At 38.9% G+C, this 12608-nt stretch overlaps 1 protein-coding gene across 4 annotated transcripts in view; it reads left to right on the top strand.

Annotated features, from left to right (window-relative positions):
* Positions 1-10915, top strand: part of LOC138966329 (dual specificity protein phosphatase CDC14A-like) — a 52590-nt gene extending 41675 nt beyond the window's left edge. For all 4 annotated transcript variants that reach the window (XM_070338527.1, XM_070338525.1, XM_070338526.1 and 1 more), the window contains one exon: positions 5413-10915. In XM_070338527.1, the coding sequence (XP_070194628.1) occupies positions 5413-5458 (46 nt within the window). In that variant the 3' untranslated portion in view covers positions 5459-10915. The remainder of the gene's footprint in view (positions 1-5412) is intronic.
* Positions 10916-12608: the final 1693 nt, after the last annotated feature.

Here is a 12608-nt window from a genome sequence, read left to right as displayed (position 1 = left end):
AAAAAAAAATCAGAAAAATCCATACACAAGCCGCTCCGGCATACAAGCCGCGCCTAGAAGCAAAGTTCAAGTCAAGAAACATCGAAAGTCAACGAAAAAACAACACACACACACAAAAACGAACCGGCTAACTTGTCAGTTTTGCACTTTACTTTCAGCATCAGATGTTGAGTGATTCACAGAACTCTGGACTATCAAACTGTCCTCTCGTCCTGCACACAGCACCTGTAGTTAGTTCTGTAAATCACTCAACATCTGATGCTGAAAATCCGCTGAAGTCGGACTCCTCAGTGTCGGAGATGAACAAGTTCAGAATGGCTTCTGGCACAGAGTCACCGGAAGTGTCACTCTCGGCCCCACTGTCAGTGGCTGTCGTGTTGTCTGTCGCGTCGTCTGCTCCAGTGATGATCTCAGCCTTTCTGAAGCCGTTGATGATCGTTGACTTTTTGACAGCATCCCAAGCTTTCAGGACCCACTGGCACACATCTGCAAAGGTTGCTCTACGCATGCGGCCAGTCTTTGTGAATGATTTCTCGCCATCCACCATCCACCTCTCCCACTCATCCCTCATCACCACTTTGAAGGGCCGGTTCACACTGATATCGAGGGGTTGCAGGTACTTTGTTGTGCCACCCGGGATGATAGCGATGATGGAGTTGGTGGCAGTGACTGACTTTTTGACCTTCTCAGTGATGTGTGCACGCATGCTGTCCATGACTAACAGAGCTTTAGTGCGACGGAAGAAACCCCCTGGCCTTTTCCCATAGCATTCTGTCAGCCAGGTGTCCATCATCTTCTCATCCATCCACCCCTTCTTGTTAACCTGCACGACGATCCCCTTCGGAAACTTTTCTTTCGGCATTGTGATCGATCAAAACCGGTGTATGCCAACCCATTACTGTGTGAGTGTAAGTTATTGTCATGCTTCAAACTTCCGGAAAGAAGGTGAGTGAGTGAATTGAGGTAAACACGGCTGATTCAAGGCCATTACACAGCGGCGATCCAACTTCCGGAAACTAGGTCACTGAGCGAAGTCGGATACACTCCACTGATTCAGAAAAAGTCATTCATAAGCCGCACCGCCTTATAAGCCGCAGGGGTCCATTTAGGAAAAAAAAGTTGCGGCTTATAGGTCGACTTTTACGGTAGGTATGTAGTCTGCACATGGAAGTACGTGTAGTACAAATAGTACTTTAGATGCATTGCTGTTTTGATGCCATAGACTTTTTGTGTTCCTTCTGTATGTTGTCCTCTATTTGCTGTGGAAATCAAGTATTCACTCATATAAACATTTCTCTATCATTTTATCCCTGTTTGTGTGCACAGGTGCCCATTTTCCATTTTTAAAAAGTACATCGTTTTGTTTGTTTCTGACTTCATTTTAATTCCCACTCTCATAAAAAAAAGTTTGAATACAAAATGTGGATAACCTCACTTTGGCTTTCTCAGTTTTGGCTGGTTTTAAAGGAAAATTAGCAATAATTTGATCAACAAACACAGTCTGTGCGAAAGGTTAAAAAGAAGAAAAGGGAGCAAAATACGTAGCTATAAAGATGCATATCATTAAACAACCCGCTCCCATGGGGTCGCCTTCACGCGGCAGGAGTGTTTCCACAGAGCTACCCCACCCCTTTACTTCTCTTCTTTTGTCTTATTTCTGCCTTACCAGTCCTTTCACCTATATTTCCTTCCAAGAAAACTCTCCCTACTATTCCCTGCAGTTTTCCAATTCTTTTCTTGTCTTATTTCTACCTGACTGGATCCATCACCTTTATTTCACTTACCAAAAATCTTCTTTTCCACATCCTTATTTCTCTGCCCCCCGCATGTCGTAAGAGGCGACTAACGGCCCATTCTGTTTCTCCTTTTACCCTTGTTGAGTGGTTCTTGTATAGAATATAGTCAATGTTTGTAAAGATTTTAGTCAAGCAGTATGTAAGAAATGTTTAGTCCTTTGTACTGGAAACTTGCATTCTCCCAGTAAGGTCATATATTGTACTACGTTGCAAGCCCCTGGAGCAATTTTTTGATTAGTGCTTTTGTGAACAAGAAACACTTAACAAGTGGCTCTATCCCATCTTTCCCCTATCTCATCTCCCCCCTTTCCCTCGTCGCGATATAACCTTCGTGGTTGAAAACGACGTTAAACACCAAATAAGTAAATTAAACAACCCCAATTATAGTTTGTCATTTTTGAAGTACTGTCCCCACATTGATCATTTTGAAAAGCTGTGGCCTCATTGATCATTTGAAAACCTGTGGCCTCATTGATCATTTTGAAAAGCTGTGGCCTCATTGATAATTTGAAAAGCTGTCGCCTCATTGATTATTTTGAAAAGCTGCTGCCTCATTGATCATTTTGAAAAACTGTCGCCTCATTTGTCATTTTGAAAAGCTGTGGCCTCATTGATCATTTTGAAAAGCTGTGGCCTCATTGATCATTTTGAAAAGCTGTGGCCTCATTGATCATTTTGAAAAGCTGTGGCATCATTGATCATTTTGAAAAGCTGTGGCATCATTGATCATTTTGAAAAGCTGTCGCCTCATTGATCATTTTGAAAAGCTGTTGTCTCATTGATAGTTTTGTAAAGCTGTTGTATCATTAATCATTTGGGAAATAGTGTCCCCTCATTGGTCTGATGATACATGTCATTCATTGACGATCGATCTACCTCATTTGCATGGCTACATTTTGAAGGCATTGTAGACAGTGGTACCTGTGATGTGAAGTGCGCCCCTCCAATTATCAGCGACCTCCCAACAAAGGACACTTTCTGTGGTCCCTTTTTCTGCTATCTTTATACAAAAAAGTATACCTGTCATAAAATTGTAATTCAATGAAGTTTGCGTTTCAATGAAACAGATCCTGTGATTGGTCAGAATGCCCCAACTCATTAAAAATTACCGGTCATTAATTGTCGATAACCACTCGCTAAAAAAGCCATTAACCACCTGCTGGCGAGGCGCATTGATACAACCTCAACTAGTCTCGGTTAGCTTTGAGGGTCATTTTACAAGTAGGAAATATGAAGGCCAACAAAATTCCGAGACCATAAGGTATGCGAAGTGATGACGTCGAATACGTGACGTAAGTTGATGCATGAATTCTTCCGGACTACGTCAGTCAATTCCAAAGATCGCTTTTGTGATGAAAAGAATTTGTTTTAGAGTTTGCTGTCCAGAAACCCACAAAAAAAAGGGAAAATGTATGTGAAAGAAAACAAGACAGGAGCAGAGTGATAAGATAGGAATACAGAGACATATTTCTTGGGACTTGACCCTTGCAGGTAGGTGGACTGAAAGTAGTGTGTGAACAGAACAGAATCAATTCTGTCTGTTTACCATCGCATGAAAGCAGGAAAAAGATCGTCGTCAGATTGAATTACAATAACATTAACATGCTTCCATTTGAAACTTCTCGGTCGTCATCGTGGATTGACGCCCTCCCAAAGTTTAATTGAAGCCCTCCGTCGCTTCGCTCCGTCGGGCTTCAATTAGCTTTGGTCGGGCGTCAATCCACGATGACGACCTCGAAGTTTCAAATGGAAGCATGTTAATGTGTAAATGAAAAACAAATATAAAAAAAGAAAACTATAAATGTGCTCAGATATGTGTTGGTGTACACCACTTTTGGCGTTTGATTCAAAATTTGTATCAAACCTTTCGCTACAATTTTAGGGATTTTGTATTCAGTGGGAGTCTTGGAGTTAGAAGAGCTGCTTAAGAGACACATTTTATATTTGTGAGAAAGTTAGCACTGAGTTGGAATGCAAGCTTTCTTAACAACTGTGTGGTGCTGATGAGTTGAACGTTCCGCATGACTGGTTTTGACATTGTTGACAAGCGTTTTGCCTGACTGGCTTTCAGGGCATGTCTCATGACCACCTCCTGTTCAGGTACCGGTCATCAAGTGTGCACAAAAACCCTTGCTGGCGGTGACAAAAATTACCATGATCCGGTTTTCCTGTGTTGTGTTGAAGGTTGTGAAGAGAGTAGGTTTGATAATTGCAACACACCTTTGGTCCCGCGCGAATATAGACAATGGTTGGAATAAACTGTCTGCGGTTTTATGCGCTGTGGATGAGGTATTTTCTTTGAAGATGAGGCCAGATGTAAACATGTTGATAGAGTCGCAGTGAAGAATTAGCTCTGATGTGCATGTTTATGAAAGAAAAAGGCATCATTCTGAGGGGACACAGCATTTAGAGATCTTGCCTCACTTTCAAGGAAATGATACAACGTCCAGTACAGCACGTGAAAACCCTAATAGTTCTTTCCTCATAATGTCTATTGTCTTGCACCCTGTATGTCATGTGTTAAATTTGTGTCTTTGACAGCTAAACTTCCAGTGTGAAAAAAGAAACAAAATGTAATACCCCAAGTTTGCCGTGTTTTATAAAAAGATAACATTTGGACTTGGAAGTGTTGTGTCTGCTGTGAAATTCCCTAATTTTCTGTGATATCCCTCCATGTAATTGTGTGACATGTGAATGGTTGTGCAAGGCTTTCTTCATAAAAAAAAGGCTGTTGACACATGAATGAACTCAGTGGAGACAGTATCTGCGCATCTTCAAATGCTTTTGTTCAGTGACACTGTAGTGAGAATGTTCATGATAAAAAGTTATGCAATAGTAAATGTTATGTTTTGTTGTGGTTCATTGTTTAAGTATCATAATGAATTAGTCTTGGTGTGTGATTGGCATCTCTCTCTTTGTGTTTGTGCATCCTCCAAAGGCTCATGTTAATAGGTGTGTGTGTGTGGGGGGGGGGGGGGGACATGAAAGTGGAGGGGTGTAAGTGAGGGGGATAGTTTTGGTGTTCATCACTCGGTTTCTGCTTTTGCATAAGGCTGTGCAGGGGTGGGGGATGGTTATCCTGTGTGAAACTGAAAGAAAAGGTGAAATGACACTTTGGCAAAAGATTGTAAAGCATTGATTGGAAGAATGAAGGTCAGAAGCTGTTGTCATGGCTTGCTTGATCAGCATGGCTCTGGGATGGGGGTTGGGGTATTTTGCTATCAGTGCCCTGATGTATATACAGGGGTGATAGTACCAAAGAGTTCCAAAACCTGAACCAAACAATTTCCAGAACCCAAAACCTGAAACCAATCTATAAAATAAATTTAAAATTCTTGTAAACCGGAAAATGAACAAAATTAATAGATTCATCACTTAACTATTGCTGAATCTGGTAGCAGACTATAGTAGAGGCACATGAAGTCTTGAATAACTCACCACAGTCACTTTGTTGTTTAGATGTCAATATTGATATTAAAAAGAAGACAGAAACATAGTTCTGTTGGGATGTAGTATACAATAACTCAGCAAAATTCAGATTTGAAATTACAGAAAAACGGAGACAAAAGTGTGCGAAATGGGTCACTAAACAACTGCGTTTATTTGTTGTGTGCAGACCCGTGCCTCATACACGAACTACTAAGCCGACGCTGATTCGATGATGCCCCTCCACTACGCCCCCCTGAACTTTAACGACGAATTTGCTCCAAGGCCTGGCTTCACTCGATTAACCCCCAGCTGTGATAGCTTCCATGGCAGCCTACAGCTTCTTTTTCCTCGCGCCTTTCTCATTTTATGCTCTTTCTTTCTTGGGCGTTTTTATCTTCTCCTTGTTTTCATTCTTTGGATTTCGTTTCTTTGCGTGCTTTGGTTGTCCGTGGCTTTTGCTATCAGGTACATGTGGTTTACATTGGAACTTTTTTTTATTTTTTAGCTAATGTGACGTTATCTTTCTTGTATTTTTAGCAGTTCTGTTTTTGATTTAATGCATTTTTGTGTTTTTATTTGGTATCTCTCCCCCGCCCATCAGATATGTGTCACAATATTAAGTTATGTTCTAGTAAGAGTGGCTTCTTTTGCTGTCCTTACCTGAAGTAGCTGTTGTTTTGTCCCAAATTTTTATGCAAATTTGTTATGTTTGACTCGATCTATTTTCGTGATAGTAGGTTTTACATTTGTTATGTTCACATTATAGTGTAATTTTGTTGGTGTCTCTGTTAATGTTATTAGGTTTTTGTGTAGTCAATATGCTTAAGTTATCCAGCTTTCGATGTGTGGATTATTTCCATATGGTGTTGGTTTGAAACAGCGCATGTTGTAAAAGTGGACGACGAGAAATGATTTTGTTTACAAGAGTTTGCTTGGGAGAAGCATGTGAGAGCAAGGCTCCCGCTTTGTCCATGCATTCGCGGATTTCTGAGAAACGTGAAAATGAAACACCAACAAAAGTGCTCAGATTTGCGTTTTCTAGCAACATTTTGAATGTAGATGTCAAACAAAATTTCCGACCTCCATTGAATTTCTGTTTGTGTTCGTGGGAGCTCTGGATTGTCAACAGAAAATGAGTGCTTCATGCATAGAATGTTCCAGAACCTGTGTTATGAAGAACCTTGCTGTGTCAAGCTTCTGGAGGCCAACATCACTTACAATTTTGGATGAGCGGAATGCAAGACTGTTGTGTTTTGATGCAAGTACCAATGTGCATTTCAGGGTATGATCGTTTGGATTTGGATTATGTACCTGACAGAATTAAGGTAGGGAGGAAATTGACATACAGATTCTGTGTACCTGCATATTTTTGAATATTTTATCATAGTAGATAACCGCAAGCATTTATCAGATTACTGGTACGGAAATACTTCTGAATGATTGCTTGGTCTGCTATGAACACTCATTAACTACTTGTACTTTGGTAATTGTCCGGTGCAGGAGATTAATGTGTTTCTGTTATATTAACAAGCATAATGCCTCAATTCGATACCGATACATTTTCACAACATATACATGTTCTTGCTTTATGCTATTTTTTATTTTAATTGGTAGGCATAAAGCACTAAGACAAGTGAGCATCTGTCAAAGGTGTTCCCAAGTTCATTTTAGCAGCATCATGTAACTTTTGTTTTCACGGTCCAAGCTTGATAATAAAAAAAATTGGCATTGGTAATATTGACAATTGTGCTTGGCCATACTCCAATCAGATTATTTGATTGCATTGTCCCCTTACTATATGTCATGTGTACCTTTTTGTGTAATTCAGTCAGGATCGTTATAACTTATATTGTCTTGAGTGGTTGCAACTCCAAGGGAAAAGCATCAGAACAGAGCGTTGGCCCAATTTCACTTGGTGTAGGGACAGAGCTTGTGTTGAGTGTATGTGGTGCTGACACCCGAAAACCCACAATTCCCTTGTTTTTGCAGTCTCTCACTCTAGATATCGATAGATATTTTTTGTCTTTTACCATTGCTTGTTTTTGTTGTGTTTTTCTGTGTGATTTTTTCTTGTGGGGCTGTTATTTTTCTACTCCCAGAACAACGAGGCCTTAGATTTGCAAAGCTCATCACTCATACTTTGATTGATTCATTGTAAATCAGTTTCTTTGCCTGTCCATGTTTTTGTAGTAATTTTCTCGTTGTTGAAATCGCCTGTCCATTGATAATGATAGATTATGCCAAAATTTTACTGTCCAGGCTTTATTCAGTCACCGTCTATGCACTTGCAACTCGATTTAAAAACATATTTTATATTAGCCGCATATTTCTGTTTTGTGTTTTGTCTTATAGTGTAGTTAGTGATTGTAATGTATATTTAACAAGATTATATTTTGGGTTTTTATCACCATGTAGCATTTAGACAAACATGCATATGCATTTATAGAGAGAAAACAAATATGAGAGGATGTGTGAGAAATACATATATTATGCACACCTGCCTTGCGGTACTCTTGTTTTATCTTTTTCATGGCTGTATTTTGTTGCATCCGTCACTATAGAAACACATTGTTGGTTTTTCGGTTTATGCATGTTCTTGTTGTGTGTGTGGACTGGCCCAAACCGGTTATTAGTTGTCTTGTTGAGTGTAAGGCCTGGATGTTTTGCATGAGGTGATGATAACCTGTTTGTGGTCAAACTGCACATTATGAATGCTATGAGACTTCCGTTTTCTTGGAAGGTTTGAGGCTGGTCCACATTGGTTTGTTGATGTTATTTTGTGATTTTAGAATGTTGATTAAATAGCGGGAGCTTTGCCTGTTTGATGACATAGGTAGGGCAAGTTATTTTTTGTTTGCTGTTTTGTACATAGTTTTAGATGGCCAGGAGCATGTATATGAACATACATTTATTATGCAGTTTCATCTCTCTCTCTCTCTCTCTCTCTCTCTCTTCTCTCTCTCTCTCTCTCTCTCTCTCTCTCTCTCTCTCTCTCTCTCTCTCTCTCTCTCTTTCAGACACACATGAACACTCAGAGTGTAAAATTCTTCTTTGACTTCTATAGTTAGTAAGACTGTGAGATCAGTATTTATTGCAAATAGAAATATGACGAGTAAACTTCCGGCTGAACCATCTTTGATTAGAAGCTCTTGCATCACTCAACTTTTTGCTGCTTCTGTAATGACTAATGTACTACATTTGAGGGGAGACAGCAAAGCAGATTTTTATTGGCACATACCATATTGCACATCACAGAAAAGGGGGCTACGGTAATCTGTTAAAATAAAAAAACATTATATATATATATATAATATATATACCTAAAGTTTTTGTATCTACATGGCATTAGTGTACAAAGAACCTGAGACACAATTGTACAAAGTATGCAAAAGATATTGTAGTGCACATACAAAGCTGACAATACCACAGTTAACCTAGTTATCGGTGGTAATATAATTAACTATGTACAGGTCAATGGAAGATGTATCACTTCACGACCCCCCGCGGGTTAGGGGGAAGAATTTACCCGATGCTCCCCAGCATGTCGTAAGAGGCGACTAACGGATTCTGTTTCTCTTTTTACCCTTGTTAAGTGTTTCTTGAATAGAATGTAGTCAATTTTTGACTCACATGCGAAGCAAAAGTGAGTCTATGTACTCACCCGAGTCGTCCGTCCGTCCGGAAAACTTTAACGTTGGATATTTCTTGGACACTATTCAGTCTATCAGTACCAAATTTGGCAAGATGGTGTATGATGACAAGGCCCCAAAAAACATACATAGCATCTTGACCTTGCTTCAAGGTCAAGGTCGCAGGGGCCATAAATGTTGCCTAAAAAACAGCTATTTTTCACATTTTTCCCATTTTCTCTGAAGTTTTTGAGATTGAATACCTCACCTATATATGATATATAGGGCAAAGTAAGCCCCATCTTTTGATACCAGTTTGGTTTACCTTGCTTCAAGGTCAAGGTCACAGGAGCTCTTCAAAGTTGGATTGTATACATATTTTGAAGTGACCTTGACCCTGAACTATGGAAGATAACTGTTTCAAACTTAAAAATTATGTGGGGCACATGTTATGCTTTCATCATGAGACACATTTGGTCACATATGATCAAGGTCAAGGTCACTTTGACCCTTATGAAATGTGACCAAAATAAGGTAGTGAACCACTAAAAGTGACCATATCTCATGGTAGAAAGAGCCAATAAGCACCATTGTACTTCCTATGTCTTGAATTAACAGCTTTGTGTTGCATGACCTTGGATGACCTTGACCTTGGGTCAAGGTCACATGTATTTTGGAAGGAAAAATGTGTAAAGCATGTGAGTCGTATGGGCTTTGCCCTTCTTGTTTGTAAAGATTTTAGTCAAGCAGTATGTAAGAAATGTTTAAGTCCTTTGTACTGGAAACTTGTATTCTCCCAGTGAGGTAATACATTGTACTACGTTGCAAGCCCCTGGAGCAAATTTTTCACTAGTGCTTTTGTGAACAAGAAACAATTGACAAGTGGCTCTGTCCCATCTCCCCCCCTTTCCCCGTCGCGATATAACCTTCGTGGTTGAAAACGACGTTAAACACCAAATAAAGAAAGAAAGTCACTTCACGTTATCCCCTGCAACTGTGTTGTCATTCTAGGCTCATTGGTGAAGGTTTTCCTATTAATCTCCAGAATAAAATGACCGTGTGCTTTTGCACTGTCTGTTTCATTGCCATAGTCTATTCCGTGGCCATCATATGTTATCATGTAAAGGAGACAGAGGCGGGACAGTTTTACTTCTTACTGGTAGCCAGTTCTTTACTTCATTGTAAGAAATAATCTGTTCTTGGAGAATAATTGGGCGAGAATTTAGATGTAGAAACCACATAAGAACAGACATGTTATCTCGTCATCTTTTGATGCAAACCATATAGAAATAAAAAAGCATCAGCATATATAAATCGTGATACTGATAGCTATCTAATCCTGAGAGAAAAAACTTACACTATTTTAAGTTTTGCCCCTTGCAGGGAAAATTTGTACGAATTTGTTTTCCTTGCAACCACAATGAAAATACCACAATAGAGAATTGGGGTTATGATGGTGAGGTTATTTGAGTTTGACTAAAATTCATATTTTGGGCTCAATTATTGGTTGCTTTTGAAATAATAAAAAGCAAGTATACGTCAGTAAAATTCTCCAAAAAACATGTTTCAGTGAATATGCTTGCATGTGTCCGTGCACAGGCCCACACACACACACACACACACACACACAGAACTCTTCGACACAATAATTATGCCACTTACTCCAAAAAGGGCTTGTTTTCAGGGAAAATCATAATCATTATTAGAACAAGGAGTGCATAAATTACACACATATGGCTTTCATGCTCTTCGTACTAATAGTAATTTTTGATCAATTTCTTGTTCATCATAATGCTGTACATGATTGTTCTGTTGCATAGAAAAAGAGAATATTATGTAGAAGAGATTGCCCGATCAAATGCGGCGTAAATTGGAATGAATTTGTAGGTTTAATTTGTTTTTTCATGCGTTGTCTCCCATGATTAAAGCTTTGCGTAATTAATGCGAAGGGGTACTTTGACATTGATTGTACAGTTGTACTGACATCATGCGCATTGTACATACATCCTATAGGCCTTTCATAATGAGAATAAACGTATACGATTTGTAAAAAAGAAAAAACATGAGTTGTGGTATTTGTGATTTTCTGTGATGTATGGTAAATGATTGTTTCAATGTTTCCTTTTGGATCTGCTTGAAAGTGCGTGTGTGTGTTTGTGAAATCGCAAGCTGAATAAAGCAGACTTTTTCTGCTTTCATTATGAATATACAACAAAATGTATACAAAGTCACAGCACTCTTGCACTTATTTATTTCTTCCCACCTCTGCAGTGGTACACAAGGACACGCTTTGGACCAGCTCAAAATACATTGCAAGGGGCCTCTCGACAGTTGCACTTAAAGTCGAATTCATAGATAAAGGGAATCTAGAAGGTTCTCTTCATTGGCAAGCACTTGCCCTGTCATCAAATGGGCCTCACGTCGCACAACCACTTCAGATACCATTTGGAACCGAAAGTGTAGCACACAACTCTATCATTGAGTCTCAATGTGTCCAGGTTATGCTTCCACTCTCAGTCACAAAGACAATAATTTTCTGGCTGTGGTATTGCAAGTTCAACCCCAAAGCGGTATTAAATTCAGAAGGGTGGTCCAAAAATGTACCGATTTTTAATAAGCTCCCACGTTTTCAATTCTCCACATTTACCCGTCATTTTCAGATGACACATTGAGCAAATCTAGACATTTTCTGAGGATGTTAACTTGTACTCACGTACTGTTAGTCAAGGGATCAAAATGGCTGTTCTGCGACTAAATCGTTGGGATGCTCACAGTAGATGGCTCTGTATTTCACATCAGAATCGAAGAAGAAATTGTAGCAAAATGAAATATTGATACCAATTAAAACTGGGCATATTTGGAGGGAACCACATTGTGACATGTAAAATTAGTTGATAATTCTTTTTTAATATGAAAAATTAAAGAATGACATCTTTTTTAAAAACAAAACACAACAGAAAACACACACACACACAAAGAAAATATAAACACACACTGACTGATAAAAGATCTGTCCCATACACTCACTACTCGCCACATTTAAGTGTCAGTAACTAAAGGGCAATTTTGATAGCATATATCTGGGTACATGTAGTCGTTTCTGTTTTGCTCAGCAGGGAAGCGGTAAAGCAATGCTTCAGATCATGTGACTGACACATGTGCCGATAACAAAAACATGACCCCAACTGATCAGTTTATGATTGCCACACTTACACAACAATCAATGTCACAATGCTTCTTGCTCATTTTGTTTTTAATTTAAAAGAAAATTAAAATGTCAGTAATAATCTTTGATGTTCGCATGGTTATTAGTGGGTTTCCTGCTGGTTTATTTGTTGATTTGCATTCAGTATTTGTTTTTATGTTCTAACAAAGGATGTTGACTAGTATCTTCTTCTCTGTCACTCTTTTTTTCAGAAGTTGATAACAAAACAAAAAAATAATAGTAATAATAATTATAATAATAATGACAGCTTATAAAGCGCAAAGCACAGTAATCTATGCTCTTCGCACTTTACATATTAACTATGAATAAAAACATACTATTTAACACAACATCAAATACATATACATGTACATTCTAGCGAAATAACGTAACAATAAACTTACAACAACACATTAGCTAGTTATGGACAATACCATGCAGACAGAAACACAACGCAAAATAAGTCAGCCGTCTCCTTAAACAGGGCAGGTTGAGAGAGAGATGTCTATGTCTTTGAATCCAGAGAGAGTTCGGCAGATGGGGTTTTAA

This window comes from Littorina saxatilis, linkage group LG5 (assembly GCF_037325665.1).
Source record: "Littorina saxatilis isolate snail1 linkage group LG5, US_GU_Lsax_2.0, whole genome shotgun sequence".
Lineage (NCBI taxonomy): Eukaryota > Metazoa > Mollusca > Gastropoda > Littorinimorpha > Littorinidae > Littorina > Littorina saxatilis.
This window is presented reverse-complemented; position numbering and strand designations above follow the sequence as displayed.